The sequence below is a fragment of the Molossus molossus genome, unplaced genomic scaffold, assembly GCF_014108415.1.
Source record: "Molossus molossus isolate mMolMol1 unplaced genomic scaffold, mMolMol1.p scaffold_m16_p_12, whole genome shotgun sequence".
Classification (NCBI taxonomy): domain Eukaryota; kingdom Metazoa; phylum Chordata; class Mammalia; order Chiroptera; family Molossidae; genus Molossus; species Molossus molossus.
The window spans coordinates 75585389-75606053 of NW_023425347.1; the positions used below are offsets into that span (position 1 = coordinate 75585389).

General features: G+C 44.2%; 2 protein-coding genes across 4 annotated transcripts in view; one reads left to right on the forward strand and one right to left on the reverse strand.

Annotated features, from left to right (window-relative positions):
• Positions 1-1715, forward strand: part of COL9A2 (collagen type IX alpha 2 chain) — a 16215-nt gene extending 14500 nt beyond the window's left edge. Inside the window, exons 31-32 of the mRNA XM_036256941.1 lie at positions 289-366; positions 798-1715. Coding sequence (XP_036112834.1) covers positions 289-366; positions 798-997 — 278 coding nt within the window. The 3' untranslated portion in view covers positions 998-1715. The remainder of the gene's footprint in view (positions 1-288; positions 367-797) is intronic.
• Positions 1716-9563: 7848 nt separating this feature from the next.
• The window catches only part of ZMPSTE24 (zinc metallopeptidase STE24), a 48100-nt gene continuing 36998 nt past the window's right edge, over positions 9564-20665 (reverse strand). Inside the window, exons 8-10 of one of the 3 annotated variants that reach the window (XM_036257183.1) lie at positions 19370-19474; positions 14306-14449; positions 9564-10123 (exon numbers count right to left, since the gene is read on the reverse strand). In XM_036257183.1, coding sequence (XP_036113076.1) covers positions 9899-10123; positions 14306-14449; positions 19370-19474 — 474 coding nt within the window. In that variant the 3' untranslated portion in view covers positions 9564-9898. Of the gene's footprint in view, positions 10124-12320; positions 12363-14305; positions 14450-19369; positions 19475-20665 lie in introns of those variants that run through there. The other 2 variants (XM_036257182.1, XM_036257184.1) reach the window with 2 other exon arrangements.

The window sequence follows — 20665 nt, forward strand, 5'->3', positions numbered from 1 at the left end:
AGGTTTATAGTCATGAGTAGGTGAAATGCAGAGCTTATCATTTATTAATTATTGTATTATTTTTCATACGGACAACTGTAAGTCTACTTTTGCCCACCCGGTAGTCCTCTGTCCTTTGTCTGGACCTTCCTTTATGTAACAGGTCTGCAGTCATTTCCCACTTTCCCCCATTGTAAACTAGTACACACCACGGATAACTGCTGTGGGTGACATATAAATTAAATAGCAACCAAAGTAGAAAAACATTTTCCAATTCTGAAAAACTAAGGCGCCCATCTTTCTCTGCAGGAAAACGCGGAGAGAAGGGTGACCGGGGAGAAGTGGGACGTGGGCACCCAGGGATGCCTGGGCCCCCAGGGATCCCAGGTAAGACCTTGGCCCTGCCCGGCAGCAGTTCTGTCCCTCAGCCCTGGGATTAGTGACCCACAGACAACTGGGTCTCTTCTGGGGATGCCTCATGCTCAGCCAACCCAGGGCCATACCCCAGCTTTTGTATCCCTTCGGAGCACCCAGGAGCCTCTGGCTGGGGCTGGCTGGGAACTGGACAGCTGAGGACTTCCTGGGTTGCGTCGAAATCTGCTTCACGGAGGAAGGGCATTTGTTCCCAAGACTCACTGATTGGGAGCTGGGAGTAGTGGACAATTACATGTGACTCTCTCAACCTGTATGTCTGGGGCTGAGTCCCTTCTTCCTGTGGTGTCCATGGCTTCATTTTCCCAACCTGAAAAATAGGACTTACGAATTCTAGAACCAAGACAAGAGGAAGCCCTGATGTCTTGACCTTCTCCCTTTCACAGGACTCCCTGGCCGGCCTGGCCAAGCAATCAATGGCAAAGATGGAGATCGAGGGTCCCCAGGGGCCCCGGGAGAGGCAGGCCGACCTGGCCTGCCAGGCCCTGTGGGGCTGCCGGGCTTCTGTGAGCCTGCAGCCTGCCTCGGAGCCTCAGCTTATGCTTCTGCACGCCTCACAGAGCCTGGATCCATCAAGGGGCCGTGAGCATCAGGCCAGGACAGAGCCCAGCAGGCATCCTGGGGGAAGGACTAGGTCCCCACTGGGTGGCCATGCACCCCATCCCTCAGCCCAGGAAACCAGCTTTCCCAGGACCTCTGTCTGGGACCCAGGAGTCCTGGGGAAAATAAAATTCTGAAACATAAGGGAAGGGAGGGCATTGGAGTGGAAAGGTGAGGCCAACGGACTCAAGTGTCGCTGGAAAGTACCAGCTCCACAGAGGATGGGGTGGCTTCCCTTCCTGGAGCACACTCAGATGGTAACCAAACAAGTATCTCCGTAATTTGCGCCATACTCCTTGGCCATCTTGTCCTTGGGCAGATGGACCGAGGTCTCTGCTGGTTCCTGGTCCTGTTTACCCCCTGGGCTTACTGGGTGACTGCTGATGGTGACCTGAGGTGGCCATCTTTAAACCCACCCCACTACTTCCTCCCCGTCTCCCTCCCATCTGAGTATTTAAACACCCATGTCCCTTCTTTTTCTGGCATCACTTTCTCCCACCCCTACCCCCTCCACTAGATCAATGCAGGCCTTTCTGTAAATAAAAGCCCCAACTTGCCCTGGCCAGTTTGGCTCAGTGGTTGAGCGTCAGCCTGCGGACCAGAGACTCCCAGGTTTGGTTCCTGCTAGGGGCACGTACCACCAAAAAAAACAAACAAAAAATAAAATAAAATAAAAATGAAAAAGAGCCCCCAACTTGGGTACAAACCAGGATGTGAGTTGTGGAGCTTAATTTCTCATGGATTGGGGCTGGGCCTCCACTGCAGGATGGCCAGGGGCTCCGCTCCGGGAAGGGAGGGGAGAGGGTGGGGTACCTTCACCTGGACACATGCTGAATTGTGAGCAATGGGATGGCACACCACATTTGAGGAAATCTGTGGGAGAAAACTGAGGCTGGTCAGGACAGTGATCTGCTGTGTAATTTAGGGCAAATCCCTTCCCAGCTTTTGTATAGCTATGGCAAGGACTCAGCCAGGTCTTGTTTGTCCCAGTAGAGCAGTGATTTGTCAGCTGGAGTGCTGCAAGAAGTTTTAAAACATGCAATACCTGAATATTTAGTTAGGGGCACTGACCTCTTTTCCTTTAGACTGTCAAATAAAAAAAAAACAACGACACAGCTAACACAACAATAGCCATTTGATATGAATGCCCAGCCTTGAACCATAAATACATAGATCATATAATAGAGTTGTTTCTTATTGGTTACATTGCATAATAAGGTTGCATCTGATTGGTTAATTCTTGAAACTAGAAATCCTTATATACAAATATAGGCACCTGATTTTTTAAAAAGTCACTTTGGAGCCCTGGCCAGTTTGGCTCAGCAGTTAGAGCGTCGGCCTGCGGACCAATGAGTCCCGGGTTTGATTCTGGTCAAAGGCATGTACCTCGGTTGTAGTTCGTTTCAGGCCCAGGTCGGGGTCATGCGGGAGGCAACCAGTCGATGTGTCTCTCTCACATCAATGTTTCTCTCTCCCTCTCTCTCCCTCCCACTCTATCTGAACAAAAATGGAAGAAATATCCTTGGGTGAGGATTAAAAAATAAAAAAATAAAAAGTCACTTTAGAGCAAAAAGTGTAGGTAATTACTATTATTATTTTTTGTAAATCAATCAAAATTATACCTTTTTTTTTTGTCAGATTGGCAAAAAGTATATTTTGATGTGCTGCAGAATTTTAGTAAATGGTTTATGTGTGCCATGAGATGAAAAGGGTTGAAAATCACTGCAGTAGAGCCTACTTGGTGTCTTCCAGGGCCTGGCACACAGGAGGTTTCCGCACCCACTGTGTGCTGGTCCTGAGCAGGAGTTGGCAGCAACATATTAGAAGACTTGGTTCTTACCTCCCAGGAGTTCCCAGGCCCATAAGAAAAAACCTGGACCTGGATGCTGAGAACAGAAGTGGCATTCACTTTCACCACTTCCACTAAGAGGACATCTAGGGGAGACTGGCTCAGGTCTGACCTCTGCCCCTGGGGGCTCTCAGCCTCATAGCTTTGTAGGCCAGCAAGGCTGTTCCCTGCAGAAGGCGCAGGGAAGGGTGTGGCAGGTTCTTTTGACCCATGCAAAGATGGGAGGTTTTAAAGTTCAGGAAGTGACCAATCCCATTGCTCCGTTAAACTTGGCTGTAAGTCCCCACCTATGCTGGAGCATCCTTTTCCTCCTCTGGTGGGAAGAGGCAGAGAACTCCGCTTCCTATCCCTCCTTCTCTCCTCCCTCCCTTGCCCCACAGCCCCTCTCCTCCCACAATGGACATTTCAGCTCCCTTACCCCAATCCAGTGACAGATAGGAAGGACAGGGTGGCGGGGGTAGCCGGAGGGCTACAGGAGTGGCTTGTCCCTCAGTGCTTTGGTAAATCTTGAATCACAGCATCCCAGCCCCCACCTTCCTCAAGGCCCCACTGCTGCTGTAGTTGCAGGGAATCTAGAGAGAAACTAGGGCTCTGAGTGGGGGAAGAAAATGAGAGCTGCAGGAGGCTCTTGGGCATTTCATGCCTGGTGGGAAAGGCCTCTTCCGTAGGCCAAGTCACTTTACTGTCCTGGTGCCTGAAATTTTAGCCTTAGAAGGTCATTTGGAAAGAGGAACAAATAAAAAAATTTCAAAAATAAAACCCAATACAGTGCCTGGCACATAGCAGGTACTCAATAAATAGCTATAATATGTTCAGGATGCTCAAAGAAGACCCCACCAATCTTCACACCAGGAAGGGATGTGGTCTCCCTAGCATGTCGGTGAGGTGTATTCCAAGATGGCCAACAGTATCCAATCTATTCCCTCCACCAATGAGAATAGGGGCCTGCCCCTTAATAACTGAACCCCAGGACACAAAAATCTAGTGCAACAAAAATGCAGTAGGAATTCAATTCCCCTGTTTGCAATCAGTGAAAGGGGATTTAAGAAACCAAACACAGCCCAGCCGGTGTGGCTCGGTGGTTGAGCATTGACCCCTGTACTGAGAGGTTGCCAGTTCGATTCCCAATCAGGGCACATGCCCAGGTTCTGGGCCAAATCCCTAGTGGGGGGCATGCAGGAGGCGACCCATTGATATTCTCTCTCCTCCATGTTTCTATCTCTCTTCCTCTCCCTTCCTCTCTCTCTAAAATCAATAAAGAAAAATAAAAGAAACCAAACAGAGAGTATGGCAACACGGCCCCTTCCTGAAGGTACAACAGCTTCTCCTCCAGAGTGCAGCCTGTGAGGACTGAGAGTCCCACCCCTGCCCCTGCAGGGCTGCACAATGCTGCGTGATGGATTCTGTTCCAGGCAATCTAGCAAACCATTACTCTTCCAGCCCAGATGGCCAGCATTCAACCTGTGCCACCAAAAAATCAACAGTGAAAGGGACCTTCAGCCAGAGCTCTGGTGTTTTACTAATATACAGGGTCTCAAGTTGGACATTTTGGGTGACTTTGGCATATCTTTCTAAAGTGGGTATCGATATGGTGGCACTAGGCGTCTTAGAAGCTGATGAAGCCTTCTGTTAGGTGAGCCCTGGCAAGAGCAGCAAGGCAGCTGCTCTAAAGAATCCTGGTAGGCCCAGCCAGTGTGGCTCAGTGGTTGAGCATCGACCCATGCACCAAGAGATCACTGGTTTGATTCCCGGTCAGGGCCAAATCCCCAGTGGGGGGCATGTAGGAGGTAGCCAGTTGATGTTCCCTCTCATGAATGTTTCTTTTTTTTTTTTATCCTCACCTGAGGACATTTTTCCACTTTTTTGTTCAGGTAGAGTGAGAGGAAGATAGAGAGAGAGAAACATCGACGTGAAAGGGACACATCGAGTGGCTGCCACCCACACGACCAACCAGGGCCGGGGACAAACTGCAACCGAGGTACATGCCCTTAGCAGGAACCGAACCCGGGTCTCTCCGGACCGCAGGCCGACGCTCCAACCGCTGAACCAAACCGGCCAGGGCTCATGAATGTTTCTATCTCTCTCTCCCTCTTCCTAAAATCAATAAAGAAAAAGAAAAAAAGGAATCCTGTCAGGGACAGAAATATTCCCTGGGTAAACGGTGGGCTTGTTTCGTAGCCATAAAGCAAGGCTTCCATTGATGACAGGACCCATAGCCAGTGCCTCGGTTACTGGGCCTGTCATGCTCTTCATGAGGTCCCAATCAACTCAACTCAGTGGATGAAGCTCTAGGTGCCTGAGAATTGTGTCCTTTGCCCCTTTACATACCCTGTCTGATAAGCACCTCAAATTCAAGCTGTCTAAAACTAAAGTCAAAACTGAAGCCACACCCCACACACCTGCTCCTTCAGAGTACCCCATCACAGCGACCAGTTCTACCACCCACCTGGTGCCCAGGTCTGAAGGCTGCATCATCGTTAACTCCCACCTTCACCACCTATCACAAATTCTTCTCCAACCCTGTCGACCTCTCCTTTTCACTGTTTAGCAAATATTCATTCATTGCATAAGTATTGTTCCTTATCTCCACTAGAATATAAGCTCTGTGAAGGCGGGGATTTTGTTCTGTTCACTGCTGTACCCTCAGAGCCTACAATGTACGTACAGTATTTAGCAGGAACTTCATATATTAACTAAGTGAACGATTATTCAGGGTAATAGCCACATGCACGCAGCCCCTTACCCCTGGCCCGCCTTCCTTTCTAGCCCCATTTCTCCCAACTTCTTGCCGTTCCTAAAATGCCCCATGTTCTCATGTTTTTGTACCTGCTATTCCCTGGAATAACAACCGCCCCTCACCAGAACTGCCATCTGGGTCTGGCACTTTTTATTTTTTGCCTATTTATATCATAATGGTTATGGTAAATTATGAATATCATCACTGACAATTATTAATTAGGTATTGAGCTCTTATTATTATCAGGTTCTGTGCTAAACACCCTGTGAACATTATCTCGTTTGGCCCTTACCACAGCCCTGTGAAGCAGGCATTAACCCCATTTCTCGTGTTAAAAAATAAAACCTCTCAAACCCACTTCTGCCTACAGCTCTCATCCCACATTTCGCTCCCTTTTATGGGAACTAAGTGTCGTCTAATTTGGCTCCTAGTTCACCACACGGTCCTTCTTGGATCCCTTTCCTGGTTCCCCACCTGCCCAGTATCTGAAAGCTGGAGCGCCACCTGGCGTGGTCCTCGAATCACATCTTTTCTCTCACTCGTGATCGCACTCAGTTTTGTGGCTTTAAATTTCATCTAGATGTCCCTAACCCAGACCTGCCCCCTTAACTCATTTACCCAACTGCCTGTTCATCGCCTCCCCTTAGATGTCTAGTAGACATTTATCTCAATTTTAATATGGCCAAAATGTTCAAACGATCTGCCCCTCCAAAATCCCCCTTCTCCATCTGACCGAAAACTGCAACCTTTCTGTTACTTAGGCTAAATGTGGTGGAGTCATCCTCCACTCCACGCTTTCTCTTGTACCCTTCAGAGGCTTCCACTGCTCTCTGGGAAAAGCTTGAGTTCCCACAATGACCTATAGATGTGCCTCATCCCTGCTCCTCTGATTCTGTCTCCCACCGTGTCTTCCGGGCACACCCCGTCCCAGCCACGCTGGCCTTCCGGTGTTTCCCACATACGGGGCTCGCTCTCACATCAAGGTCTCTACGTTTGCTGTTCCCTCTTCCTGGACCGCTCTTCCCCTAAGCATTTGCTGAGGTTGCCCACTCATTTCTCTCAGGTCTTTGTTCAAATGCCTTTTTATGGCCACCCTATTTACTATTGCAACCCTCCATTCCCACCATTGCACACAAACACCTCAGGCCCTTGTTTCTCTCCAAGACTTGTATCGCCATTTAATATATATTTCATCTATTTTGATTGTCTCCACACTAGCATGTTACCTCCACGAGGTAGGATGTTTCTCTTGCTCGTTTATGAATGTATTCCCCAGCACCTGGAGCACAGCTTGTATTTGTTGACTCAATGACAGGTAGAGAAGTGAAGGCTCACTCAAGTCTCTTGCCCAAAGTCTTGCTAGCACATGGTATGTTGGATTCCAGAGCCATGGACCTTAACCTGAAGTTATACCCTGCCTGTGTATCAGCCATCATCCAGAGCCACAGGGGTGCTCTGACCCAAAGGCAGAGGCTGTTATATGAGCTGCTGGCTGCGTCCTGCTCACTGGGTGAGAGCACTCCTGGTTTCACAGGTTTTTAGGGTACACGGGAGTACCCTCCCCCCAGCAACCATCCTGGATAGTAGTGTCTGAACAGGGCGACACCATTCCACTATGGGTCATTTCTGCCTTCCCACTACTGTACCTAGCCTGACCCACAAGTCACTGTGGATACAAGTTCTCTGTAATTTTCTTTTTATAGCACCTAGGTCAGAATTTAAGGCTCTCAAGTGGTACTTAGCTTTCTGCTAATGATGATACAACACTCAAAACAGTCAGAGCTACATAAAGCATACATATACAAAAGAATCCAAAGGACTGATGAAGAAGACCAAGTGGAAGAAGGCTTCCTCAGGGAGGGGAATACTACACAAAGGATTAGGGGTGACAATGAGAATATAAAGGTAAAGGGCAGGATGGGATCATCACTGGTACTAAAATCACTGAGTTAATCGCAGGGATTCTGCTCCTATCCTAAGCAGAGGTAGAATTTACTAGCAGCTCTCAGAAGTCAGCACAGGGACAAGACAAAGGCAGTATATACACAACAGAGACTCTGTCTTAGATTCAGGGATGAACCCTGCTGAAGCCATGCTATTTTACCTGAGGTCTTGCTCGACTTCATTCTGGCCCCTGCATAGCCACCGAGGGGTGCCAAGTGCCACCTCTTTCTCTCCTTGAGTGGCCTCTCTACTCCTTCCTCTCACTAATACCTCAGGAAGCTAACAGTACCCTCTGGCCATCCCTATGCTGCTGCCATCCATAAAATGTAGGTGACCAGGTAAAAACAATTACATATAGAAAGCTAATTACTGCTGCCACATGTAAGGAAGACCAAAAAGGTAGCTGGAGCCAACCAGATAGGTCCAAGACAGCTTGAGGTCGTGAAATCGAAGGAATGGTTCTGAATGAAGGTTCTGAGAAAACACCAGCAAAAACTAGTATCACTCTGGAGTGGAGCAGGAAGAAGACGGCAGAGGCTGTGAGGGAGGCAGATGAGGGCGCTAACACTACTCAGCACCGCCGCTTCTTCCCACACTCCTCACGCCCCAGCAACTCAGTTCCTCTAGGTAACAAACGGCGAGGTGACAAATGACACACAGATTTTGTCAAGTCAAAGACAAAGTACATCAACTTGCATTGGCAATTTTTAATGTTTCGCTTGCGGAGAACTGAAATTGGTGTTTAAAGGCACAGAAGGGAGGAAAGGCAGCTTACACAGCATGGAGCCACGGTAAAGGATGCTGGATAAAATCATAGGACTGCTCCTCTCCAGCCTAAGGAACAAATAATGCAGTACTAAACTAGATCTTTATTTTTATTATATTTCCATGTGAAGACATCGCCCAATTATAAGCTGAGCAAAAGACTTTCTGGCCAGACCCCACGGGTGCACAGTTGATCCCACTCTGGAATAAATGCCCAGAAGGGAAGCATGACCAGTGGGTGGGCGCTCAGGCACAAAGGAAGTTCTCATACAGGAAGTGGACAGAGATCTGAAGCAGTCAAACACACAGCTTTGTAAACTGAAAAAGAAATCTTTGTGACATCTGCTTTAAAAAGAAAAATGATCTGCATATCAAGAAGTGTAATTTTCAAAAATGGAACCAGGCCCAATTAAATAGTACTTACAACCTATTAATAAAAATTACAAAAATAAAAACCAAAACTCTTCTGTCCTTGAAAGAGATAGAAAACTATATTTTTTCCTGTAATATCATAAAACAATCATCAGCATTTTCACCCTTATGTCTCTTAAAATATCATTTCTTCTTTCCACACTCTGCCACTTTAAAAATAGCAAAACCTGTTCGATATGGCAATTTCTGCTAAGTGAAAGGATAAGAGTATGAATGAGGAAAATGCTGAATGTTTTGAAAAATACTAGTTTACCCCTAATGGATTGGATCATACCCAGCAGGTGGAAGGAAAGGTAAAGACTGAGATTTTCTTAAAAACAAAAACAAAACCCAATGATTTTAAACATTCTACACATAATTTCTAATTTCAAAGCACTATTGGAAATTCCTGATCCATGTGTAGCAAGAGAGGGAACAGAAATTTGGTAGAACAGTAGGGCATATTGCTAACTACTTTCATTTAAATAACATCACCCTACCAATTATAATCTTTCTTCCTTATTTAAAACACTGATTGGCTAGATTAAATCATTACAACATGAAAGTAAAAACAAGTCTCAACCTGGGCATGAGCACAGTGATTCGGAACCACTGTTTCTGCATTACAGACAGGACTAGGAAGTGGTGCGTCCTCTTTTAAATGTACGCCCCCAAACACCTTATAAGTTTGTAAATAAAATAAATTCTGTATTTGCTCAAATAATTTTAGAAGTTAATGTCCCTGGCCAGGTAGTTCAGTTGGGTAGAGCATTGTCCCGATATGCCAAGGGTACAGGTTTGATCCCGGGTCAGGACACATGCAAGAATCAACCAATGAATGCACAACTAAGTGGAGCAACAAATCAGGGTTTCTCACTCGCTCTCTCCCTCTCCCTTCCTCTCTCTAAAAATCAATTAAAAAAATTTTTTTTCACAAGTTGATGGTAAATTCGATGTTAAAGATAAAAGTACAAGCCTTAAAACTTCATCCAGTGTTTTCATTAAGAAATGGATTATTAAAATAATTTTTGAAATGAGATATTAAATATATTTAAATCTGGGCTTTTCTGTACTTAATAATTTTCTTAAAAAAAAAAAAAAAAGTTTAAAAACATCAAGAGCCGGAACATGCTATCAGGACAGAAATAATCAGAAGTGTTTTCAGCCGTAGACCCTGCAATTCAGTCGTGCTTTGAATTTTTCAAAGCTTGAAGTCTCTCTAGTAGTGGAGGATGAGAATAATGCCACATGGAAAACAGCCAGTCAGAAACAGGGAATCCCAAGTTATCTTTGTTTAGTTTGATTAAAGCAGAATATAAGTCTTTAGCTTTCCCAAGTTTCTTGGCAAATGCATCAGCTTGAAACTCAAATCTGCGGCTCAGGACTGTTAGGCAAAAAGAAAGAACCTGAAAAAGTAAATAAAAGGACTTTAATTACTGCCCACCTCTTTGTTGTCACTGAAAGTTTCAAGAGCTAAGACTGCAGAAAAGAGAAACAGCAGGCTCAAGGAAGATCACTAATATTTAGGGAACCTAGAAAGGGGAAATTATTATGAATTGAGCCTCCCCTACCCAAGCAAATAGACTAAAAACAGATATATATCCAAATTAATGGTATCTTTACCAAAAAATGCTAATTTTTAAGAATATGCTATTTGCCAGGCACTTTATATACTCCCCTACAATCCTACAAGGTAATTAAATTACTCTTGCTCTTATTTTACTGATGAGGAAGATGAAGCTCAGAGAGGTTGATAATTGCTTGAGGTCACACAGCTAGAAGAAAGCGGTAGTGCTGAAATTCTCAGTGACTCCACAGCCCATGCATACCACCTTCCTCAGAGTCAGAATGAAGTTGTGATCATTTATATTCAGACTCTTTCTTTCTAAAAAAATGCTCAATCAGCCCTGGCCGGTTTGGCTCAGCGGTTAGAGCGTCGGCCTGCGGTCCGGAGAGACCCGGGTTCGGTTCCCGCTGAGGGCATGTACCTCGGTTGCAGTTTGTCCCCGGCCCTGGTTGGTCGTGCGGGTGGCAGCCACTCGATGTGTCCCTTTCACATCGATGTTTCTCTCTCTCTCTCCCTCCTGCTCTATCTGAACAAAGAATGAAAAAGTGTCCTCGGGTGAGGATAAAAAAAAAAAAAAAAAAATGCTCAATCACGTTATCTACCTTTTAAGGATAATGACAGTCTTTACTGAGAATAGTCTAAAAAATATGCTATAGCTTCTAAAGACAATCTCAGAATTGAACTTTCTAAAATGTTCTGAGCTATGGAAGCATTGCCAGAATATGTAGCCAGTCTCCAAAGGTGACAGCTATGAAAGGGACACATTTCATTTGAAAATAAAAACTTCTGAGGGAAAAATAATTTCTTTGTATACTAAAAAAATGCAGGTTGAATGACGTGATATTTAAGATATTTTTTATCTTAAAATGCTTCAGCATCAAAACAAAAACAAAAAGTCTAAAGTCTCTCGTTTGTACCTCTTATTGTCACTAGCAAATAAGAATTTTAAAGTAAAGTCTGGGAGTTCCTTAGACCTTCTAAGACACTGACATTAAACATAAGATTTTCTGTTTAAATATCCAGTCTTTTTGAAACAAATCTTATGGGCTCTCCAAGGTTTAAAAAGTTAATATCTCTGTTTATTCATCACCTTTCAAATTACTCTAATATCCCACACGTTTATTTAAGCATGTTTTGAAGTGAACTCAATTGCTCAGTTTAAGGAAACAAACAAAAGAAAACCCCCCGAGCAGCCCAATTAGATGACACAAGGGATAACCACCAACACTACTTACAGGAGGACCTTTCTACTCAGTTCCTTATACCTTCTAAGATATGTTCAAACCCCAAAACTGAACACTGGCCCTGGCTGGTTTGGCTCAGAGGTTAGAGCGTCAGCCTGCATACCAATGAGTCTTGGGTTCGATTCCAGTTAAGGGCACATACCTCATTTGTGGTTCACCCTTGGCCCTGGTCAGGGTCTTTCAGGAGGCAACCAGTTGATGTGTTCCTCTCACGACGATGTTTCTCTCTCCCTCTCTGTCTCTCTTCCTCTCTCTCTCCCTCCCTCTCCCTCCTTCCCACTCTAACTGAAGATAAATAGAAAAATATCCTCAGGTGAGGATTAAAAAACAAAAAAACTGAATTCTGCCTGAAATTTACATCTAGTAATTCTTACTTAACGAATATGATTACCTGATTTCCCAGTCTATGGCAGGTTAAAGGAGAAAATTAGAAAGGGAGAGTGACCAAAATGGAAAGTTACATTGATAGTAGCAAGGATTATCAGCCTGATTATGAATGAAGAGACAAGAAAATTAGTTAAATAAATAAATAAATATTTAGCCCTGACCTGGTCACAGGCTCAATTCCCAGTCAAGGGCACGTACCTGGGTTGCAGATATGATCCTTGACCCTGGTAGGGGGCCGTGTGGGAGGCAATCAATTGATATGTCTCGCTCACGTTGATGTTTCTATCTCTCACTCTGTCCCCCTCTCTCCCTTCCACTCTAGCTCAAGAATTAAGGGAAAAATATCCTATGGCGAGGATTAACAAAAATAAATAAATAGCACAACCTCTGAAAAAAGCAGTAATCGTGGGTCATTAGTATACATAGTTTGGTGTCCTTAAGGCACTACTGAAATGTGACAGAAAACAGCAATGACAATGTCATTATTAGGTGGTCTGTGACCTCCTTAAGCAGTAACAAACTGTGTATGGCATTTAATAAATACTTTCAATAAAACAAAATAAAAAATTAAAACATTTATAGAGTTTAAAAATAATCTCAGGTCTCTAAATATTTGTTTAGTTTATGTGGACAAGGCTATATCAATATGATCTATTCCTCTCTTTCTTTTCTGGTACCTTACCCTGCTCCTCTGTTTTCTTTTCTATTCCTCACCCGAGGCTATCTCTCCATTTCTCATTAGATGGAGTGGGAGAGAGGGAGAGAGAGAAAGACAGAGAGAAACATTGATGTGATAGGCCACATCGACCGGCTGCCTCTGTGTCACACGACCTGATCAGGGCCAGGGACAAACTGCAACCGAGGTACATGCCCCTGACCAGAATGGAACCCACAACTCATTGGTCCACGGACCGATGCTCTAACCACTGAGAAAACCAGCCAGAGCATGCTCCTCCTTTTTATGAAGAAATAGGATTCGTTTAGTTTATTTTAAAACCTTAAGTCTACAACTTGTCCCATGAAATAATTCTTCTAGTCCGGCAGGTGTAGCTCAGTGGTTGAGCATCAACCCATACACCAAGAGATTGCTGGTTGGATTCCCGGTCAGGGCACATGCCCAGGTTGTGGGCCAAATCCCCAAAGCTGGGCATGCAGGAGGCAGCCAGTTGATGTTCTCTCTCATCGATGTTTCTATCTCTCTCTCCCTCTCCCTAAAAAAAAGAAAGTATTCTTCTAAATGAAGAGATCGCAAAATCCCCCATGTAACTTCTTGGTTTAATTTGGAAGCATTATCAAATACGACATGTTATATCATCAGATTTGTTAATAGTCTCAGTAATCTTGCCCTGGCCAGTTTGGCTCAGCGGTTAGAGCGTCGGCCTGTGGTCCAGAGAGACCCGGGTTCGGTCCCCGCTAAGGGCGCGTATATTGGTTGCAGTTTGTCCCTGGCCCTGGTTGGGTCGTGCAGGAGGCAGCCACTCGATGTGTCCCTTTCACGTCGATGTTTCTCTCTCTCTCCCTCCCTCCCACTCTATCTGAACAAAAAAAAATAGTCTCGGTAATCCATGTCTTATCCGTATGGAGTCCCACTACTGAGCAATCACAGAGCAGTGAGTGATTCTTAAACTTCACTTATCGTAAAGTACCCAATTCTATTTAGAGGGTCTACGGTGGGACCCTAAGGCTATTTTGAAGCAGTTGGTCAGAGAACAATCAGAGGAAGACTCTCATACAGCATCCCTTATCTAGCTATAGATCCTCAATTACTATTTGTTTTATCCCCTCCCACACAGACTTCCTCCCAGCAGTGGTGAATGTGTGGTCTAGGACATAGCACTCCAACAATTAATCTCCATCCACTCAGACTCTGAGGTATGCATTATATCAAGGTTTGTAGTACTAAAGTCTAATTTTCCACTTTCCCCCCTAACAATATGCAAGCATTTGTTTATTTGGGCTTGGGTTTTTCTGCTACTGTTTTATACTGGCCAGTAGGTCAAGGGACTAAAAGACTTTGTTTCACTTCCTTATTGAAACTATAGTTTGTTTATTTCTTTACTTTTTTATCCTCACCCGAGGACACTTCTCCATTTTTGTTCAGACAGAGTGAGAAGAAGAGGAGAGAGAGAGAGAAACATCAACATGAAAGGGACACATCAAGTGGCCGCTTCCTGCATGACCCCAACCAAGGCCGGGGATAAATTGCAACTGAGGCATGTGCTTTTGACCGGAATCGAACCTGTGACTCATTGGTCTGCGGGCTGATGCTCTAACTGCTGAGCCAAACCGGCCAGGGCTAGTTTTGTTTATTTCTTTTTCACTACCCTAGGGGTTCTAGATTTGAAACAGACAAGGGTGTATGTGAGATAATTTTAAAGATTATACATTACCTCATTGTAAGGTGAAAAAATAAACTGGAAGATGATCAATAGTCCAATTAGAGTGGGTTGGCTGTCAAAAAAACCAAATGCAGCAAAAAGCTCCTTTCGACCAATTAATACAGCAAACAAGAAGAAACACAGGAAAGAATTCATCTAGAAAAAAGGACACAAAATTTCTAAGTTATTACTAAGCTGATTTCACTGTGGTATCAAAAAGTAGAAGACATCATGGTGTGACTTTTTTTTTAATCCTCACCCGAGGATATTTTTCCATCTATTTCAAGACAGAGTGGGAGGGAGGGAGGGAGACAGAGAGAAGAGAGAAAGAATCATCGATGTGAGAGAGATACATCAACTGACTGCCTCCCACACTACTTTGATCAGGGCCAGGGATGAACTGCAACTGAGGTACGTGCCCTTGACTGGAATTGAACCCACAACTCTTCGGTCCATGGGCCCATGCTCTAACCGCTGAGCCAAACCAGCCAGGGCCATTGTATGACTTTTAAGAATGGTGTTACTGAAAGGCCAGAAACTATGGTGTTAGGTAGTTTTATAGTTTTACTTTAGAAAGAAAAATAAAACTGCCCCAAACGTATAAACTATGTAGTTTTCGCTAAGGAAAGACTTAAGTGGAGCCTCCTATGACCAAGGGTTTAGAGTGGTCTAGAGTAATGGGATATCTTCTTTTTATAAAAAATTAAAGGGCTGGGCCCTAGCCGGTTTGGCTCAGCGGTTAGAGCGTCGGCCTGCGGTCCCGAGAGACCCGGGTTCGGTTCCCGCTAGGGGCATGTACCTCGGTTGCAGTTTGTCCCCGGCCCTGGTTGGTCGTGCGGGTGGCAGCCGCTCGATGTGTCCCTTTCACATCGATGTTTCTCTCTCTCTTCCTCTCTCCCCCTCCCACTCTACCTGAACAAAAAATAGAAAAATGTCCTCAGGTGAGGATAAAAAAAAAAAAAAATTTAAAGGGCTGGAATGGATTCTGGCTTTGTTTGTACTAGGCCATAATCAGACACAAGGCCTCCCACCTGACCTTGATGTGGAGGCTCCAAAGAAACTGGTTTCCCTTGAATTTTTTTAGGACCTCTGGAGCTGTACACAGAAGTTGGAAAGGTCCAATAAAAAAGCAGATCTATCTTTGGCAATAGATGAGAGAGAGAAAAAATCCAAAGTCTGAACCAAAATACTAGTAAAGCGGGAGAATAAATACCATTCTTTCCCCTTAGCAGATGAGGATCTTGGAAGCCACATGTACCATATTTAAGCACACTGCTCCAACCATTTACCGGGTGACTCAAAAAGCCCCAGCTTAGGCTGGGGCTCAGAGCATAAGAAGGCCCACCAATTGGCCCAGGATGAAGTGTCAGCAGTTTTGCCACTCAGCCTTTGTAACTCAGTGGATCCAGTATGACAAGCTCCAAGAGAAAACTACACTCCAGTGAAGGCCCCCAGAATTATGAGCTGTGCATTCCATTTCCATCAAGTAACCTTAGGCATTTTGTTAAACAACTTTTAGTTTGCTACTGGGCTCTACTGAAGACTGATTCTTGACCATGGGACACCACAAGCCTGCAACCTGAGCTGCTCCTCCGGACCTGGATGCTACATTGATCCGCCCAGCAAGGAAACCAGTATATCCAGAAGCACTCCAACATCAGATATACGTGGTATATACAGGAGTGGGAATGACGAAAGTCATGAAGGCAGAAGTTAAAGACGCAGGTGGCTCATACTTCTGGTATGCTAACTCTGGACACTCTGCCACCCCTCAGTCAACCCTTACTCATGGGGAGTTCCCTATAATCATTTAATGGAGGAAGAGACATTTGAGCAGATTTTACAAATAACTTAATACAATGCGATGGCTGAAAGTGGACTGCCGCGCATTACATACCCCACAAGGACAGTCCCAGAGGAGAGTGGTAAATAAAAATTATTAAGGGACTTTAAGAAATTTATTTCATTATTCACTCAGTCTGGAAGAAGAGAAGGTCTAAGCTGAGGATATATATACCAGTTCATTGGCAGTGGGCAGCTAATGGTTTTCTGGATAATCAGGGCCTTGGAACAAACTAGAGGATGGCTAACAAGGAGACGTGGAAAAGAAGGATGTGAGAAAACTTCCAAAATCAGCCCTGAGTGTGATAATTGCTTGGTCTAATGTGAATGTTCACCAAGAGTCCCACAGTAGAGAAGGCTCTCAATGATCAGGTGGAGAAGATGCCTGCTCTGTGGATGTTAGCCAGCCTCTTTCCCCAGACACTCACAAACTTGGTTGAGGAGCTCATGAGCAAAATGGCCACGGCGACAGGGATGGAGTCAGTGCATTGGTCAACAACACAGACATCCCCTCACTGGCTCTTGCTTGGTGCCCAATCGATCAGGGGAGAAAATCAACCCCAACCTCAGTACCACACCTTAGGGGCCAGCCCACAACCTCATATGAGGTAAGTTGATTCCATTGGACCCCTACTTTCATGAAAGGGGCAGTGATTTTCCTTATTAGACAGAACACTTACTTTGAACTTGGATTCGGACTTATTTAATGTCTTAGTCATTGTCATGTATCCATACAACATAGCTTCAAGCCAAGGGACTCATTTTTATACCTACAGATGTAAGGTAATAGGAAAGTGCCTATAGGGGTTCATAAGTCTTCTTTTATAATCCATCACCCCAAAACAGCTGGCCTTTTAGAAAGGTACACACATAAGTCCCACTTAAGACTCAGTTAAGGCCCTGGCCAGAAAGCTCAGCTGGTTAGAGCACTGTCCAGATAAGCCAAGGTTGCGGGTTCAATCCCCAGTCAGGGCACATACAAGAATCAACTAATGAATATATAAATAAGTGGAACAACAAATTGAGGTTTCTCTCTCTCTCTCTCAAATCAATAACATTAAATTTTAAAAAAGACCCCCCCCCCCCCCCAAAAAAAGACTCAGGCCCTAGTCGGTTTGGCTCAGCAGTCGGTTGGAGCGTCTGCCTGCAGACCAATGAATTGTGGGTTTGCTTCTGGTCAAGGGCATGTACCTAGGTTGCCGTTCATCCCCAGCCCTGGTCAGGTCGTGCGAGAGGCAACCAATTGATGTGTCTCTCTCACATCGATGTTTCTCTCTTCCTCCCTCCCACTCTATCTGATGTTAAATAGAAAAATAAAATTTTATTTTAAAGAAAAAAACACTCAATTAAGACTACAAATGCTCAGATCCAGTCAACAAGATATAGTGCTATTTCACCCAGAGCCTGCAAACTTGTGGTTACTCTGAAGGTTTTGAGGTATTAATACCCAGAGGAGGAATGTTACAGGGACTGTTACTTTCTTCTTTATATTCACTCCATTTTCCAGTTTCTTTTCTTTTTTTTATCCTCACCCGAGGACATCTTTCTTTCTTTCTTTTTAATTATTTATTTATTTTTTTAAATCCTCACCTGAGGACATTTTTCCATTCTTTATTCAGACAGAGCGGGAGGGAGAGAGAAGAAGAGAGAGAGCAACATCGACGTGAAAGGGACACATCGAGTGGCTGCCACCCGCACGACCCTACCAGGGCCGGGGACAAACTGCAACCGAAATACATGCCCTTAGCGGGAACCGAACCCGGGTCTCTCTGGACTGCAGGCCGACACTCTGACCACTGAGCCAAACCGGCAGGGCCATTTTTCGATATTTTGTTCAGATACAGTAGGAGGAAGAGAGAGAAACATTGACGTGAAAGGGACACATCGAGTGGTTGCCACCCACAAGACCCAACCGGGGCTGGGGACAAACTGCAACTGAGGCACGCGCCCTTAATGGGAACCAAACCAAGGTCTCTCTGGACCGCAGGCCGACGCTCTAACCTCTGAGCCAAACTGGCCAGGGCTCCAGTTTCTTTTCAATGGATGTATAATGACTTCTATATGAGAAAAAAAAAATGTTTTAAAAAAAGCATTTTAATATCCAACTTATTTAGGCTCACTCTTTTTTAAAATATGTTTTTTTTATTAATTAATTTATTTTTGTTACAGATGTTTCTCCTTTTTCCCCCACTGATTCCTCCCTCCCTCTCTCTCCCTGCCCTGTCCCCAGCTTTGTTGTCCATGTCCATTGTTCACGCACACATGCATATAAGTTCTGTGGTTTATCTCTCCCCCACCATCCTCTCTTCTGGGGATTGTCAGTCTGTACCCCACTTCCACGTCTCTGGGACTACCCCATTCCTCAGACTGTTATATTCATTATATTCCACAAATAAGTGAGATCATATGATACTTGTCTTTCTCTCTTTGGCTTGTTTCGCTTAGGATAATACTTTCCAGGTTATTTATTTTTTTAGAGTGAGAGGAAGGGAGAGAGAGAAACATAGATGTGAGAGAGATACATTGATCAGCCGCCTCCTGCATGCCCCCTACTGGGGATTGCCCAAAACCCAGGCATGTGTCCTGATTGGGAACGGAACCTGGACCTCTTAGTCCATGTAAGGATGATCAATCCACTGAGCCACACACTCCTTTTTTTTAAAATCCTCAACTGAGGATATTTTTCCATTGATTTTTTTCAGACAGAGTGGGAGGTAGGGAGAGAGAAAATCATCGAAGTGAGAGAGACACATCAGTTGGTTGCCTCCTGCATGACCCCAGCGGGGGCCAGGGATTGAACCTGCAACTGAGGTTTATGCCCTTGACCAGTAACTGAACCTTGGACTCTTCAGTCCGTGGGCCAATGCTTTAACCACTGAGCCAAACCAGCCAGGGCAGGCTCACTCCTTTTGATCTTACAGCGCCTACAGCTGAGTAACTCAGGAGGTAGTGATGACAACAGTGATAACAATAAACATTTTATAGTACTTACCACTTTCCAGGTACTATTACAAACTCTTTACATATATTAACTCATCTAAGTCTTACATCAGTTGAGGTATTATCATTTGATAAAGGAATGGTGGAAGACAGGTTCAGGAAGTTGCTTAAGGTCACACAGGCAGTGAGTCAGGGAGGTCTGTCTTAACCTCTCTACTACATAACCTCTCACACCTGCCACACTTCTAATTTGACTACCAGGCTATAAAAAAAGAATTGTCACTCCCAACTTACCTGGCTAATAATGATATTTTTGACTGTGTGTCCCAATTTCCAATGCCCCAGTTCATGGCCTAGTACAGCAAGTACCTCCTCATTTTTGCATCCTTGTTTTTTATTCTGAATCAAAGAAAAAATTGCAAATAAATTATCAAGAACCTTCAAGACGTTTATACCATTTACCCCAGTAAGAGCCCATCTTTGATTCTAACTTAAGGAAACAATCTGACTTTTGTACACACCTGTTTATTCACTTAACAAAACATTCTCTGAACCACTCATGTTAGACACTGGGTTAAGCACTAAAAAGAGAAATCATGCATAAGACAGACATATGCTGACTTCCTAAAGCTTACAGTCTAATTCAAATTAAGAAAAAAAATATAATCTTTATCAACAGAACAACAGTTAAATAAATCATGACAAAGTCATATGACAGTCATATTATAAACCCATTAGAAATTTTGTTTTCAAAAATTAGGTTGTGACATGGTACACTACTCATAATGAATAGTGTCAATAACAGTTATGTTATAGATCTATTAGTAATGTTTTTCAAAGATTATGTTCTGACATGAGAAAATTATTTAATTAGGTGAAGAAAGCAGGAAACAAAACTAAAAACAGTGTGATTCTAATTATGAAAAAATGTGAATGTGTATGTAAAAATACACAAATGTAGAAAGCAGACTGGAAGTATAACAAAGTGTTAACAGTAGTTTTTCCTATATCATAGAATTACAGTGATGTATAACTATTTTACATCTTTCCTATATTCCAAATTGTCTACAAACAAGCACATATCACCTACAAGCTCCAAAAATACATGAGGAATTACCTCATGTACAATTTTTAAAGTTGAGACTTCCAAGTTAAGATGGCAGAAAGTGCATTCACATGTAATTTTATTCCTTCCCAAAACCCCAATAAAACTATAGTCAAGATATATATATATATATATATAACAGACAGAGCCCGCAAGGATAGGGTAAACAGCAGAGGCGACAACAGCAACATTCTGGAAGCAGGAAGAAGACGGAGAAAAGAGAACCAGCCTCATTTACACCAGTCTTTTTTCTTCTTTTTACTTTTTTCCTTTGGTATGTGCCCCTAGAAGGAACTGAACCCGGGACTCTCTGGTCTGCAGGCCGATGTTCCAACCGCTGAGCCAAACCGGCCAGGGCTTACACCAGTCTTCAAAGGGCATTGGGACTTCTAGAACTGGGGGAGAAGAGGGAGTGCCTAAAGTAAGAATTGAGTGAGAGCTGTATGAGAAAGATTTAAGCCCTGGCCAGTTTGGCTCAGAGGTAG